The sequence below is a fragment of the Pituophis catenifer genome, unplaced genomic scaffold, assembly GCF_029215685.1.
Source record: "Pituophis catenifer annectens isolate HBS135680 unplaced genomic scaffold, rPitCat1.0.hap2 SCAF_1, whole genome shotgun sequence".
NCBI classification, from domain to species: Eukaryota; Metazoa; Chordata; class Lepidosauria; order Squamata; family Colubridae; genus Pituophis; species Pituophis catenifer.
Window position 1 is genome coordinate 55,844,355 of NW_027256881.1, and position 16,795 is coordinate 55,861,149.

At 36.5% G+C, this 16,795-nt stretch overlaps 1 protein-coding gene across 2 annotated transcripts; it reads left to right on the plus strand.

The window, feature by feature from the left end:
- Positions 1-164: 164 nt before the first annotated feature.
- SUPT7L (SPT7 like, STAGA complex subunit gamma) lies at positions 165-15,004 on the plus strand. Of its 2 annotated transcripts, XM_070949781.1 has the most exons (5): positions 165-256; positions 4,538-5,205; positions 8,079-8,403; positions 10,534-10,771; positions 13,445-15,004. In XM_070949781.1, exons 2-5 carry the CDS (start codon positions 4,793-4,795, stop codon positions 13,708-13,710), a joined length of 1,242 nt encoding a protein of 413 aa, XP_070805882.1. In that variant the 5' UTR covers positions 165-256; positions 4,538-4,792; the 3' UTR covers positions 13,711-15,004. The 2 variants fall into 2 exon arrangements, with proteins under 2 accessions (XP_070805882.1, XP_070805891.1); XM_070949790.1 differs by lacking the exon at positions 165-256 and having other exon boundaries at positions 4,155-5,205.
- The last annotated feature ends 1,791 nt before the right edge of the window (positions 15,005-16,795 follow it).

Genomic DNA, 16,795 nt, shown 5'->3' on the forward strand with positions numbered 1-16,795 from the left:
TCGGTTCCGGGAGAAGCGGCCCTCCTTGAAGGGGTGGGGCGCCTTCCAGGCTGCCGCGGAGGGAAAGCGGATGAGCGGGAAGAAAAAGGGATGCGGCTGTGATTTTCAGGGCCAAACGCTGGGCGCTATTTAGTATTCATCCCCCCGCCCCCCCCCCAAAAACCATCACCAAGCTAGGCCTTGGGGGATTCCTGAGGCTGGGGACTTCCTGAATCCGGTTTGGTCGAGCACTGCGGTACTGAAAGTCTTTGGGACGGTAAGGCCGCGCGAGGAGACCTTATTGCTACGATTTAGTTGTGATGCGTTGAAATGTCAAACCTACACAATCGCATCCAATGGATGCCACCCTCCCTGCGGTTACTCACAAAGGAAACGGGGAGAATTTGGAAGTGAGGCAGCCATGCGAGCTTCTTTTTTTTCGGGATGAAGTCCCGTGCACCAACTTTTCTCCAATCCGATGCGCCCATCGGGTACGTGCGGATATTCCCATTTACAGAAACCATGGCTGCTAGAGGGCCGCAGGTTGAAGAACGTTTGTAGGCAAAACTGTAGTTCTGCACTATAAATTTGACCATACGTATTCAGTCCAATGGTGTTCAGTGGCCTTTACCTCCAGAGGAGTGTGGATAGCATTTTAGTCAAGCATGTCAGCCCTAAAATCAGCCCAAGATCAACTAGATCAGTGGTTCTCAACCTGTGGGTTGGGACCCCTTTGGGGGTCGAATGACCCTTTCACAGGGGTCGCCTAAGACCATCGGAAAACACATATTTTCAATGGTCTTAGGAATAATTTTATTGTTGTCACCACAACATGAGGAACTGTATTAAGGGGTCACAGCATCAGGAAGGTTAAGAGACACTGAACTAGATGATCTTCATCTAAGATCAGACCAAGAAATTCATATTGAGTCTACAACTACGTCTATTAAGTTTGGCTATAGTAACAGAAACTTGTGATTTTGCTTTTGTTTTACCACCTTTCTCTCTTAGATTATGCCAATTAAGAAGGTGCTTGAGTTATTTCTGCATTCCTCCTTCATTGTTTGGGCTTATACAGTGTTTTTCTTCTCATTGCTTTGGTAATGGATCTTAGGCAACTTTAAGAGCTAGAGGTGTCTGGGATAGAAATGCTTGAATCTACAATATGTGGAGAGTTAATCAAGGCTAAAAACAATCATATGCTTAGAACCCAGTCATAAATGTGAACAACAAGAACAAAATATTTCCACTGTTGATAAATTGTTTTGTCTATTTACAGGACATGGAACTTATATGATACTGCCGATCTCACTTTCAGAGTGACTCTGGATGGTGTACAGTTAAAAGGATAAAAACATGAAATATAAAAACGTTTAATGAGCATAGATCTCATGTAATAAAAATAAGAAGAATAACTATTTGACTATATATCATAAGCACCAATACTTTACTTGCTAGAAATAGATTTATATTACAGATAGTCCTTGACTTATAACCATTCATTTAGCAATTGTTCAACGTTACAATGACACTGAAAAAAACCCAATTTACCAAGCTTCACATGTATGTCTTTATAGCATCCTTTGGATCATGTGATTAATATTTGGGCGCTTGGCAATTGGCATGTATTTATGATGATTGCAGCATCCTGGAGTCATGTGATCTTCCCAGCCACCTCTTAATAACTGCAGTGATTTGTTTAATAACCATGACAAAAAAGATTATAAAATTGGGCACAACTTACTTTATTAACCTCAATGTTTAGCAACAGAAAGACTGGTCCCAATTGTGGTTGTAAGTCGAGGACTACCTGTTCTTGCTGATCTAATATAAATGACAATGTGAATAAGTTCAAAATAAACTTGAAAGCTTTTTGTATAGGTCGGTATTAAAAGGTCAAATCTATTTCCAATTTAGCTGGTGGCTTCATGGAGATATCCATGCAATTTTCTTGGCAGTAGTACAAAAATAGTATGTTATAACAGTATCTTCTACTACTACCTGAGCAATGGATATTCGTTATATAGCAACATTTCCTTGGTTGGCACCAACCAAAGTCCTATCCCTATACAGAACTTTAAAAATGTATTTACTTCATGAATAAATCTAAAATAGAAAGCTAGAGATGTTCTGTTTTCTTCATTCTGAAGTTTATAATTCATTCCTCAGAATTCCTATTCGGTGTAATTATGAATAGCACTTCAGGACAAACCAAGGCTTCTGCTTGGCTTTTTGAAATTCCTCTAGCTTCTTTAGGATTATAAATTATAAATCCTAAAGTTGAACTACTAGTTAAGGCACCAGTCTGAAATCAGAAGATCATAAGTTCCAGTCCTGCCTTTGGTATGAAAGCTAGCTGGCTGACATTGGGCCAATCATTCACTCTCAACCCAACCCACCTCAGGGTTGTTATTGTGGGGAAAATAGGAGATGGAAGGTGTGTTGGATATGTTCACCACCTTATTTGTAAAAATAAAGAGAGGATACAAATAAATTAAAAATGAATGATTTGCATAAAAAGAGGGAAAGGAAGGCTTGCTATACAAGATTCACTTTCTTTCACTGTTATTCATCCTACAAAAGTTGGAGATAATTCTGCAGCAAGAAGCTCCTTGAATATAGACTACAAGCTATTGGTAGTTACATAATTATGGAGAAAACGGACTGATTCATGTGCTCTTTAAACATCTGATAGGTGCTATTTTTTGAGCTTATTTGCTTTGGTTGCTGTTGAGATTTAACTTTCTTCTCAAATCTAAACTACAGGACTTAGATTATTTTCTGTCCATGTCTTGCTAATAAAGAACATGCAAAGTATGCTGTTTGGGAATGCGCTTTCCTGTGTTCATAGAATATTTTGTATTTAACATTAGTTAAAATTCATAATAAGGTTGTTCTTTTGCTTCTAGAAGGGCAGATGTCACTATATTTGTGTCAGATTTCATGCTTTTAAAACAAGATGTACAATTTTAGACTTAAGGCTACTAATTGGGGAAAATGCAGTCTAATTCATAAAGGTGATATAAAGATTAGCATAATAAAAGTAATAAAGCACATTTAAAATTAAACATTAACAATGTTATGAAATGATGAATACATAACATGTCTTATGTCTAACATAGTAACATTGTTCAGTAGTTTACTTGTGAATCTTTGGGAGTAAGACATCAGTTTGCTTAGATTGTCTATTGGTAGCTCCTTCTTTACATTCTTACATAAGCTCTTACTTTTATAATTAGTCATAGTATATATAGCTACCTGGTTTTCTGTCAATCTCTTTTAGGCTACATTTGATTTTTCCAACCATCAGGGTTTTCACCATTGATTTTTGCCTTCATAATATGTATGCAAAATATTTCAGCTTTAACTTCCAGTGAGCACTAGGAAGAATGAGATTAAAAACAACTTTATATTTAATTTTGTTAATTTTCTTAGAGAAGGTAAAAAGATACCCACCTCCTTCAAAGTAATGACATGGGGAAAATCATTTTCTTATCATCTAAATGTGGTAATTATTCCTCATAGCATCTTCTTCATCCCATTTAAGATTTCACAATGCCTTTTCTTCTGAACTTTCCACCCCCTGCTGTTATGTTTATGGGTACATTATGCAATCTTGGAGTCTCTTTTTCCATTTTCTAAGAATAGAAGATATTTTATGAATGCCAAAGGGACAAATTTCTGTTGGAATGTTTGTTAAAAAGTGTGGTAACTTTGAAGATTAGTTGCTTGGAAGTCGTTTTTTGCCTAGTGAATGTTACTCTTTTGTAATATCTGAATAAAACTTCTCTCTCTTTACTTTTCCGGTAAATTAGTTTTTCTCCTTGCAATACAGTGGCCCTTTAACTTTGCCCAATCTCCATCTGTTTCTTTTCTTCTTCGTTGCTGTTTTTGCTGGAAGGAAGGAGATTGTGTTTCTCTGTGTGTGTGCTACCTGCATGTGGGTTTGCACAAAAGTGGATTTTCTATGTGAGAAAAAGTAATTGGAATATCCAATGCTGAATGAATTAATTTTATAAAGAAGATACCTAATTTTAATCAGCAGTTAATTTAATTCATATAATCAATTACATTGTATAATTTTGAGGCATGGCTTCTTTCAAATATACATACAGACATGAATATATGTACATGCACATGTGCTACATATCTACATTTGTAGGATGGACATATGGAGCAATCTCCAGGATTAGTTTTATTTGGTGTGACAATTTTAGGATTGACAAGGTGGACAAATGTGTTATGACATATAACTTTTTTTCTGTGTTTATATTTTTATCACCTCTTTTGTATTAGAATTGGATCATCTTGAAATCTTCAACAACAACATTAACAACAAAATTTCCCTCCCCCCTCGCTAAATATAGTAGTGAGATGTTTCTTTATCTTTTGCACCAAAGACTCAGATAAAAACCCCTACGGCTATAGTTCCTTCAAAAATATAAAAGGCAACAATTACTTTGTTTTGTCTCTAGGTTTGATATAAACTCATGGATCTTTTGTGAGACAGAAACCATAACCCTTTTTGCCAATTTCTTTTTTTTTTCTTCCCCTCTAGGGATACTAAGAAAGTTACTTCTTAAAGAAGATGTTGCTAAGTTAATTTAAATTGACTGTATTACTCAATGAACCCTTCAGCTGCAATGAGAACTCAATAGTACATTTTAAGATTCCCTGCTACCCCACAATTTGCCAAATCAAAAAAATTAACTTTTCACAAGGATACCACAGAGTCAATCTTCGTCATAGGACAATTACTTTGTTATCTGAAATATTACCTGAATATATTCTATTTGGTCCACCAGTGAAAAAGATGCTTCGCTACTGGGGTGAGATCCCTGTTTCCTCCAGTCAGACCAACCGCAGTTCTTTTGACTTGCTTCAGCGGGAGTTCCGTACTGTAGAGGTCCAGGATCCTCCATTGCATCAGCCTTCAGCTAACAAGTCTAAGCCCACAACCACGCTTGATAGTCCTTCAGAGCCCTGTAGCCTCACCATTCATACAGTCCAGCTAATCCAACATAACAGGAGGTTGCGTAGTCTCATTGCCACGGCTCAGTCTCAGAACCAACAGCAACTGGAGGGTATCAAAATGGAAGGAAATGAGCCTTTGCCAACTTGCCCTGGATCCCCACCTCTCCCTGATGACTTGCTTACTTTGGATAGTAAAACACCCAAGATGCCATTCCAGTTGAGGCACAGTGATCCAGAAAGTGACTTTTACAGGTATGTTGTGAGATCTTTGGTATAGTGACCATTGGATTAGGCTGTACTAAATTGAAGTTTACATTCCACTGTGCTCTATATCATTTCCATTTCCATTATCTTAATTTTAAACAAGTCTTTTCTTGCGAAATGATCCCCTGCTGGATTCTGGTCCATTAATTAAATCTGCAAAAATTCAGAATTGACCTATTTGTTCATTATAGGTACGGGGGCTTTTGCTGTAAGGATATAGTCCATTTTTGTAATCACTCAAGAGACCATTTTTACCTTTTATATGTTTAATTGTAATCTTTGGTAGTCATTCAGAAATAACTAGCCTTTATAAAATGCAATATCAAGAACTAAGCATGGCAGGTTTGGGACACCACCGTTTTAAATCCCTGCCCAGAATCCCATTTCTGTTTAATGTCCTGGGGTCTTAGGTTGTAATGGATTAATCACATCTTGTGTTGTGTTCTGTCCCATATTCAGTAGCAATCTGCCAATGAACTGCTACCTCATATTTTTTTTGAACCAGCACAGCAAATTGTATATGTATTCTGAGACTGCTGGAGTCTCAGAATACAGTATTGGAACTATTGAAAAATGCCTGGCTGTCACTGATGGCAATATTTAAGGGTGGCACCTGCTGCAAATTTCTGTTTCAAAGAAAAAGGAAAAAGTAATTAGGAAAAGAATTGGTACTGCTAGATCAAAATCAGAAAAGGTAGAGAACAAGCTTTTCTATTTTTGAATACTGGATGCTAGGCAATCTTGTTTATAATTTACTAGCATCATTCTTTGTTTTATCTGGAAGGGATTTTGTATCAGGAAATGGATTTTTGTTACACTTCAGTGACTCGAAAATACAACCCAGCAGATGTAACGTTTTATAAAATAGAAGCAATTGTAAGAAAGCCATCTTTGTTTTCCTGGACCTGTTTTCAAACTATCATTTATCTTTGAAGAGGCCAATAGGTTCAGTCTATGATTTTATTTGAGCGGACCTCAGCTTTTTCTGCACCTGTCAAATCAGCCCATCATTCCTTCATCATCATGCGCTTATTAAATGGGGAATAGACCATTGGAATCAGCTACTTAAAGTTGCTTTGTGATAGAGTTTCATATCACTTCCTCTGAGAATGTTTAATGGATAGTGATGGGAAAAAAAATGACCCATTTTGTAATGTCTGAAATGTCACTAATGCTAAGCCATGTTTGGTTTATTTAGCTTATCAGATGTGTGGTTGTTTTGGAAATATATAAGCTCTCTCTCAGCCAGAAAAGAATAGGGGGATGCTAATATCCTACTATTCAGAGCTGTCTGCAGCATGATGAATACCAACTTGATAGAACATGAGTTGCACAGAAAAGGCATCAAGTGCAGTTTTGGTATGATTGCAAAAATATCCCATTTAAATCTCAAGAGATATTCCTCAATTTGCTTGAATCTGATGCCTTCCAGATGTGTTGGAGGATACTAACCAAGGGTGAAGGACGCTGTATCCAATACCTATGGGAGGCACTAAGTTAGGCAAGGCAGATTTATGCTATATTGAGCTTGATGGATTTATGTTGCAACTTTATATTTTACTATTATAATTCCATATGGTAGTTTTGTTAACCAGGTTTTGGGGATCTGAATAGGGAAATTAGATTTGTCAGTTCTCTGTATGTTATTAGATTGTCAAAAATTTTAAAAATATAAAATGTACTTCACAGAACTGAAATTTTTCCTTACTATAGTTAAGGTTAAATAGAAGCTGATTTCCAGAATATGATTTGTAAAAACTACAAGATCTTAGTCTTTAGTAGAATGGAGATTCTTTATAAGGTTCTGTAGTTATTCTCATGAATGTCTGTTTTAGGGAATCTTAATCTAATAGTTTTGACGTATTGAAGTAAATTTGTTTTTAAAAATAAAAAAGGTCAGTTATTGTTCATTTATAAGGATTATTGTATGAAACAGTGATTTTAGGCAATAATCCTTAAGGGAATTTTTTTTAAGGTGTACACATTACAGCTTCCAGGCTTAGCCTAATTTGAAGCTGATGTTAAAGCTGCTATCTCTAAATGTTTAGGATACAGTTGAAATGTTCAGCCTGTTTGATTTCAAACTTCTAAAATCAATTTGCTGTAGAAAAATTTGGATTAAATACTACAAATATTCATTATTTAATTTTAGCCATGTTGACTCTTTTACAGCACGGATAATTCATATTTTGTAATTAATATGAATATGTTGCTTTGAGCTAAAATCTAAAAAGTTACAGATGATATTTTAAAGTAAACACTGTTAATTGATTTTTTTTTTGCAATAGTATTGTTTTTATTGTATATTTTTATTTCAAAAAAATTAATTATGAAATCAGGAATATTTTTTTGTGTTTAAAGCTAAGTATTCCAAATTAACTAGGATGTTATACATGCTTCAAATATTTGTTCTGAACACATCAGCATGACTTCTGTCTTTCATTTTCATTGTTATTGTACATTATCCATCCCCGAGGGAGATACACCTGGTGGGACCCAGAAGGGCCTTCTCCGTGGTGGCTCCCTCTCTCTGGAACATCATTCCTCCAGAGATTAGAATGTTAATACTCTAAAACTCTAATACTCTTCTGGAAAGTGCTGAAAACCTGGTTCTGCCAGCGGGCCTGGGGAACCCAGAGTGGGATGGAGCCCATTAAATGGCTTATGTGATCTGCTGTCGTTGGGGCGGGGTGGTGATGGTGGGGGTGATTTTATTATATTATACTATATTAATTTATTTGATTCTTTTTATTCGTTTCATTGTTTTAAATGTGGTTTTATATTCTGTAAGCCGCCTTGAGTCGCCATGGGCGAATAGGGGGCAATATAAATTCAATAAATAAATAAATATCTCATTTTAGAGGCAAAGGAGAGCCAGTAATAGAGTTGAGTTGGACCTCTTGCCGCCAGCTTCTTTATCAATCTATAGCTACCATTTTAGCTCATGCTGGCTTTGAATGTGCCCATGAAAGTGTTCTGGAGACTCTGACAGATATCACTCATGAATACTGCTTGAAGTTCGCCAAACTGCTGCGTTGTGCTGTGGATAGAGAAGCTCGGCTTGGACAGACCCCTTTCCCAGATGTTATGGAACAAGTCTTCCACGAAGTGGGCATTGGCAGTGTGCTCTCTCTGCAGAGGTTTTGGCAACATCGAATTAAAGACTATCATAGCTATATGCTACAGGTGAGGAAAGACAAATGAACTGATATCAGAATAAACTTCTTTGAATATCCCAGCAATAACACCATCTTGTTCACATGAATTTTATTTGGTTCTTTTATAGTATACCCCTACATACTGTTTAGATATCTAAAATGTCCAATCCACTATATATGGAATGGAAAAAGAGAATTTGTATACTACTGTCCCCTTGCTCCCACAGTGCATCTTCCTCAAGTGGCTTCATGTAGATATTGATAAACATGAAATATGGATTTCTGTGTTGTTCTGGGGCTAAGCATATATCCCTACGCTACTGTCTGAAAACCATCTTGAAGAAGGCGTAGAACCATGTACTCATTGTGCCACTTCTGACAGCAGTTCTCGGAGCAGACTTTAATAGTTTTCTATTCCTGAAGATTAAGTTATGCACTTCCAATTTTGACTTGATTAGGGAATGATTCAGCTATAACACAAAGTAATAACAATGCTTTCCAGAATAGTTGTTTTTGTGCCTTCAAGTCAGTTTTTGACAGTTTTGTTGACAAGGTTTTTCAGAAATGGCTTACCCTGGCCTCCTTCCCAGGACTCAGAGAGAGTGACTGCCCCAAGGACATTCTGGGGTCTTGGGGGGGAGTGACAGCGAATATAAACAGGATCTGTTCAATTTGGAGAACCCCATATTTTCTAACTAAAATATAGTGGGCTAACATGAAATTGAGAACTGGTTCTCCCAAAACAGCCCTGGTACAGACATTGAAATCCTTTGATATTACCCAAGACAATTTATTGTAAACTTAAAATGATGCATTTCTCAGGACAGCATAAGAATTTGGTGCATTTATGGGGTTTCCCCCCACTATTCATTTCAAATTGGGATTTTTGTTAGAAGTGGTAAAATTTCTGCTTTCAGAATTTCCTATTATTTAGCAGTTATTTTCTAGATCGCTAAATCAAGTCAATAGATGAAAGCAGTGAGTTGGCTAGAGTTTGGTATAAGATGGGAGTCTATATAAATGTTTTAATGTATAAGTTCAGTCTGCACCTTATAAGCAGTTTATAACCCAAGGACTGTGAACTACTGCATCTTTGTTCTTTCCTGAATTATTTGCCCCTCTCTGCAAGAATCTCCATTATACAGGTAAAATTTAGATGCCTGGTGACTTACCACCCCAAGACTTGTGATTTCTGTTTTGGGATCTTAGCATATTTACACGTGTTTGGAGTTGAGAAGAAAAAAAGAACCATTTTGAAGACCCCCACCCCCCACCCCCCACCCCCACCCCAATGCTGCTTAGGTAACATCAGATCAAATCAAAAACATTTGACTTGACTCTCAAATATGATTCCAATAATGGAATTGTAACATACCGTCTGAATGTTACAAAAGAAACAAAATCATCAGCCAAGTTAGGCAACCTTTTCAAAGCCAGGACGTGCACTTTTAAAAATGAATTGTTTGGCCTTTAAAGGCTGGCGATTGTATGGCAATGGCATTGTGATATCAATGGAAAAGCAAGGCTGAATTTTCGGGACTTTTATTGTCTTCTTTGGAATCGGAAGGCTTTTAAAAAGTAAATTATACATGCATAATTCAGTAGAATAAAAATATTTTTTGTGAGGTTAGCTATTGGACTGTGTTCAGTTACTTTTTGGAAAAAAATACATTTGAAAAATAACTATCCATCTTATGTAGTTTTTTCTGACAGTGAATTCAGTGAAAAGGTATGTATCACGCCTATCAGAACTGCATTTGTGCAATCAAGGAGTCAGGGATTAATTGCATTAAGATACAAATGATGTGGTTTGTATGCTCTGCTAAACCTGGTTTCCTTAATCAAGAATTGATAAACTCGAATTGGCTGGTCATGAACCATGGTATATAAATCACAAGGGCCAAGTTCCCATGAATACATATAACCCCAGAGAAACGAGCAACGTTATGGCTTAGTGTGCTGGGTGAACAAAAGCCTCTGCTTCTCTAGTTTATAAGATCCAAGCAAGCCAGACACAAAAAGAGTTGGAGGCTTGATCATGAAAACGAAATCTTCATGAGGGTTAATTTGTCACAGGCAGTAGCTGTATTGTATCTTCATGCAGCTAACAATTGATTACAATCAGGCTGTTCTTTCTTTTTCCATGACTTATCAACAGGTTAGCAAGCAACTCTCTGAGGAGTATGAAAAGCTTGTAAACCCTGAGAAGGCAACAGAAGATTTGAAACCTTTGAAAATCAAGGAAGAACCTGTTAGTGACATCACATTTCCTATGAGTGAGGAACTGGAGGGGGATCTTGCATCTGGAGACCAGTCCTTGCCTGTTGGAGTCCTTGGAGCACAGAGTGAACGGTTTTCATCCAACATGGAAACTGAGGCCTCTCCGCAAACTTCTGGTACATATTATTTTATTTTTATTTATTTTTCTCAAGACTTATAACTTGCATTAATCGCAACTAATTCTAAGTACTCTATGCTCGTAATTTATAGTAAAAAGAGGAAAACAATAAACACAATGGAAAAAAATTCCTCACCTATCATACCGTATCAAGGAACAAAAATCTATAATTCTATACAAAACTGAATAACTTTTTACCATAGGATGGGCTCAGTCATCATTCTCAAAGGCCTTATGAAACAGCCACATCTTAGTAGGTTTGTTAAACTACAACAGGATTGTGCCAGTTTAATATCAAAGAAGATGCTATTCTAGAGGAAGGGGTGGGCTACAGTGGTGAAGGCCTGACAACTCTGTTTTTTACAGATAAGTATTTCCAGTGTATGGAAATAGGGTTGAATTTTATCACGAAAATATACTTTATTTGTTTAAGTTGGGGTCATCTATCAGAATGATATCCAAATTCAAAACCTGAAGTTTTTGGAGTACTTTCACAAAATGGCTGCTATAGTAACACCACTAGTTATAAAGTATCAGTTGTCTTGTCCTTTTTTTTGCCATCTCTACTTGGCCATCTAGCCAGATTGTCATATTCCTGCTTATTTTTGCACTTTGCATGAACAAATGGCAAGTCTTCAAAGGTCTAGGCTGCAGGCACTCCTTAATTGTATCTTTTAAGAAAGTTCATGGGTCCAATATGCAGCCTAGATGCCTCTTGAAAAATATATATAATATAATGCTTTGCTCTCTGGCATTTCAGCTTTTAATTTTTTGAGTAAAACTGGAATTGAAATACTTTTGTATTATATTAAAAAATGAGGTGTCCAAAATGAGGTGTTTGGGACTTTGATAACTCTGGGTTCCCCTGTTCTAGCTGAAGGTTGTGACTATATTGTGGTGCTGGTAGAAAGGAGATACTGGGATATCAATTTAGCAGTTTTATCATTTGTCACACTAGCTTGTCTATTAAGCCTTGAAATGTTATTTATTTTTGGAAGGTAAAGGCAAGGTTAGAGGACAAAGTCAATAATCACTTTTCTAATTAAAACAGCTAGGAAAAACAACCCTACAGCTGGACTGAAGGAAATTGCTAATGATATCTTTTGTGAACTGGCCCTTAAAATGTTAAATTCGCTTCTAGCTGAATTAAATTTCTAGTGTTAGATAAAGTTAGCTTGGAAATTGGATGTTAACAAATGCTATGTCTTTATAATTTTTTTAAGCCCTAAGGAGTTGTGATTTGGTTTTTAATGCTTGCTGGCTCAGAATACTTGCCATCTGTCCATTTCTTGTACTTATAAACAACACACTTTAAAATAACTACTTAGGCTGCATTAACACAGAAACTAAGCTGTAATATGATTTACAGACAGTCCTCGACTTAAAATCACAATTGAGCCCAAAATTTCTGTTCCTAAGAAGACAGTTGTTAAATTAGTTTCACCCTATTTTAAGACCTTTCTTGCCTTAACCGTTAAGGAAATCACTGCAGTTGTTAAGTTAGTAACACAGTTGTTAAGTGAATCTGGCTTTCCAACTGACCTGCTTATCAGAAGGTTACAAAAGGTGATTCCAGGTCACTCAACTCATAAATACATGCCAGTTACCAAGTGCCCAAATTTTGATCATGTGACCATGGGGATGCTGCAATGGTTGTAAGTGTGAAAAATGATCATAGGTATTTGTACTTTCAGCCTAAGAGCTCAAATATACATTTAAGCATGCATGCAAATATGCGGAAAGATGTTACGTTCTGTACTGTATGATGCAGAAGTGATGTCATCTTCTGTTTCCTTAGAAATGCATTGAAAGTTTTAATTTAACTCGGGATGTCTAAACCAGAGGTCCCCAACCCCTGTTCCAAACCAGGCCATGGGAAAAATGGGCAAGCACATGCATGTGAAGCTCCACTTGTGCAAGCGAAGGGTGCTTGCACTCGTGTGTGAAGCTCCAATTGCATGAATAGAGCATGGTGTGTGGGTGCCCTCCACTTTGTGTGCGAGTGCAACCTCCCTCCGCTTGCGTGCAAAGCTCCATTTGTGTGAGATGCTCTCACAAATGGAGCTGCCTGTGCCCACGCCTGCCACTCACCCGTCCCACCATGCTGGGCTGGGCTGCCAAGGTGGAAAGGTTGGGGACTGCTGGTCTAAATCTTTACAGCTGTAAATGTCTGAGTTTGAATAGATTAGGAACAGATTTTCTTGGAGAGAATCCAGCTGTATGGTTGCTAAAGTTGACACTGAGTTTTCTAATTTACTCTGAGGAAATGGTGCAGCCAAGTATTCCTAGATCATTTGGGAGCAAATCACTCATTGCTTGATGCGAGTGTTTGATGTTAATATGAATATGATAATTAAATATCATTATCCAGTAGTAGATTAATGATTATTAAACGTGTAGGAATTCTTTTTTTCTTGATCCTTGTTTTCATTAGATGGCCCTTGTTATGGTTGCAAGTAATCCTCTGCATTCTACTATTTGGATACATTTATTTAGTATATTAAAGTGACACAACATATGCATGTGTTTTAGGACCATTAAGTGGGTTCTGAAGATTTTCAGTTTGGCATCTTTTACTGATTGATGAGAAAGCCTTTCCTTCCTCCTTCCCTCCATTGCTCTCTCTCTCTCTCCCCCTCTCCCCCTCTCTCTCCCTCCCTCCTTCTGCCAGGTGGTGAGGTGAACACTTCTCCTCTTTGGAACTTGGCCCCGGTAAAAATGGAACCACAAGAGAATGAAGAAGGCAATGTTCATGGGCACCACGGAGTCCTAGGTGGTGATGTATTTGAGGAGCCAATGTCAGGCATGAGTGAAGCTGGGATGCCACAGAGCCCAAATGGTTCTGAAAGCAGTTACGGTTCTCATTCCCCTGATAGTTTGATGGGCTCTTCACCAGTTTTCAACCAACGCAGCAAAAAGAAGATGAAGAAGATGTGAATTATAGCTGGGAAGTTCTGAGAATGTGAACTAATTCAGAAAAATTAGGACTGTTATCAAGAAAATAATGTTTTGAGTTGATGGATTTTGCATGTTGTGATTACTGTTCTACCTGAGAGACTTTCCACCAGCTGAAGGTCTAGATGGCTTTCAGTGGAGCAAACACCATACAGTAACATTGGTTTGGCCAAAAAAGAGAGGTGTAAGTGACTTTTGGTGAAAAAAGATCGACTCTGATTACCCATGGAATCTAGTAAACCAGTGTAGTTTCTGGTTAGTTGGATTTTAAGTAGCTTAAGCAATGGTGCAAATTGAATTAATGATAATAATTTAATAAGTGTTGACAGTATCTTTAACTTGAAGAGTGGAAACTATGGAAGAGGCACGAGAACTGTATGACGTTGCAATGGAAATCCATAAATTCCATTTCACTTTTGTTACATATTATACTTTTCATTTTTGACTATGAATTTATATTTTGAAGAACAGGTTTTTAATACAGAATTTTTGTTCCAATATAATTACTATTACCGTTGGTTTTTGCTTAAATTCATGGCTGATACCTGCTTTTCCTTTTAATGAACCAATTCACCATATTTAAAGCTAATAGAAACTGGTGAATTTTATGTATTTATGGTTTTTATGTTGTTTTATGTTTTTAATATTTTTATATTTTGTTGTATAGTATACAGATTGCTTTGGTCTATGATTGGTGCAGTAAACAAACTTTATGAACTATATGAAGCGCTTTTTAAAAAAATTGTGCATAATTTTATTTTCTGTATGCTAGTCTAGAAGGCCAGTTTACTCAGAACATTCATCCAGCTCTGCATATAAATCTCCTATGACTGATTTCTTAATTTTTTTGTACTTGCACTCTGAATATATAATTGAACTTAAGTAGAGAGTAAATTTTGAAAGTCATGACATCTTCAAAACTGTGTTTTTAGTTAAGTTATTATATCATAATGTACTATTCCTTTAGACGTTTTTGTTTGTACTGTTGATGCACAATGCTAAATATAGATGGACACTTTATTGATCTATGGAGGGTTTGTATGATACATGCTTTTAATTGTTGATTTTTTTAACCTACTCTTGAACATAGTTTTTTAAAATAAATTTTCCCTTTTTTGATCATCTTTTGCTTGATTTCCTATGATTTGAGGTTTCAAAAATCTTTTTTATTGTACCAGATAAAGCTTAATCTTTAAGGCTTAAATATTTTCTGTAGGCTATTGTTCAACTACTGACATTTTAAGAAGTGCTTAATTAAAAACGGACTTGAAATGCGGCAAGCGTGCTTCCTAATTATGTAAGAGGCTTCATTTAAACAAAAGAATAAATATTTAATGGAAATCCTGCAAGCAAAGACTTTTAAAATTGTTAGGTTAAAATACATTTTGAAATTATATTTTTATAATTTCTATAAGATTTTTTTTTTTGAGTGCGTTGTAACTTTTTATAAAGCAACTTTTCAGAGCAAGCAAGGACAAGGTGAATGTATATTACAAGAATAGGATGAGGAGGTAATGAAAATTTCATGCTGAAATTACCTTCTTGGAAGTTTCTAAAACTTTTAATCTGCAATAAATCCGCCTTTCTGCTTCCAAGTTGATGATAATGACTGGATTAAACTCTTATCTATTACTTCCTTCACAACTCTGCAAGAATAGACAGTCAATACTGTGCTTATTGAATTGTATCAAAACTCACAATTGTCTGAAGTTCGAATTATAACCTGGCAGGTACTCTTATCTGGGATTTTTGTTATCTACTTTAGAAGAACGGATTGGATTTATACTGCCTTAAACACAATAAATATCTTTAAAAATTGTTGAAGCTGTAGGTTACAGAAATGCTGAGGATTCTTTTAATTCTTGTTAGACTTTACTCATAGAACTACAATTGTTCTTTCTGTAAGAGGAGGAATGATGGTTCAAGTAATTTAAATCTGTAAAATAGAAATACCACTGACTGGTGTCATTTTGTGAGACCACACATTAAGCCACAATTTTGTTTATTTTCATTGTAAAGAACTATTTCATTGAATAATGCACAATTGTCTAGAATCTTGCAATAGGTTAAATCCATTTTTGCCGCTTCTAGACCTTTTCAGACCCTGCAAAAATTCAGAGGCAAAATGGTGATCTTCAGTGGGAACAATTGATGATAAAACAATTTAACCAGTAAAATAACTCCACCAAGTTTCTGGGATTTCAAGAACCCTATGTCATTTAAACTCCCAAATTCCTAAAAATGGAAGAAGAGAAAACGTCCGCTGTACCTCCTTTGATGACATTCAATTTGTTGCCATGCTTCTCTCGTGACTCCCGGAGTCTGAAAATAAGAAAAAAGCAGTCTCTGACTGAAAAAGGTTGTCCTTACCACCAGCACAAACAATGGCTAACAAGCATTGATAGGTGGTGTGATAGGCCAGAAAAAAACCTACACTGTGGATTAGTACAATTCAATGTGCCTTGTTTTTTTATACCACAAATGCTTTGCAACCCTAACCCTAACCTCTTCCACAGGTTCAACATGTGTGCCAATTTCTAGATCATTCTCTTAATGGGACTCTTGTAATGTGCTTTATATGAAGTATGCCCTTGAAGATCTTTTGGAGCTGCAGCTGGTCCAGAATTCAAAAGCAGTTCTGAGCATTTCATAATGCATCCATGTAAACCTCTGCTCCATAAGGTGCACTGGATCCCTTCTAGATGCAATTCAAGGCATTGGTTATTGCTCATAGAGACATATTTGGTGCAGGGCCAGGTTACTTGCAGGCCTACTTATCTCTGCTGCCAGAACTGACAGATCTGGCATGGTCTGTGTCCTATCAGATAAAATAAAGAAAACCTAAAAGAAACCTAGGAGTAATGTCTTCTCTGTTGCTAAACATCATTCTCCCAGACATCCAGATAGCCCTGATTTGGTGGGTCTTCCATAAGGTTTAAAGATCTGAATGTTCCCACAGGCAATTGGGCCAAGAGTCCATGAACTCATTAGATGAGCACTTTGTAATGATGATAGTGATAAAAATGGATCCCAAGTGCATGATACAATATATGTATTTTAAAATGAT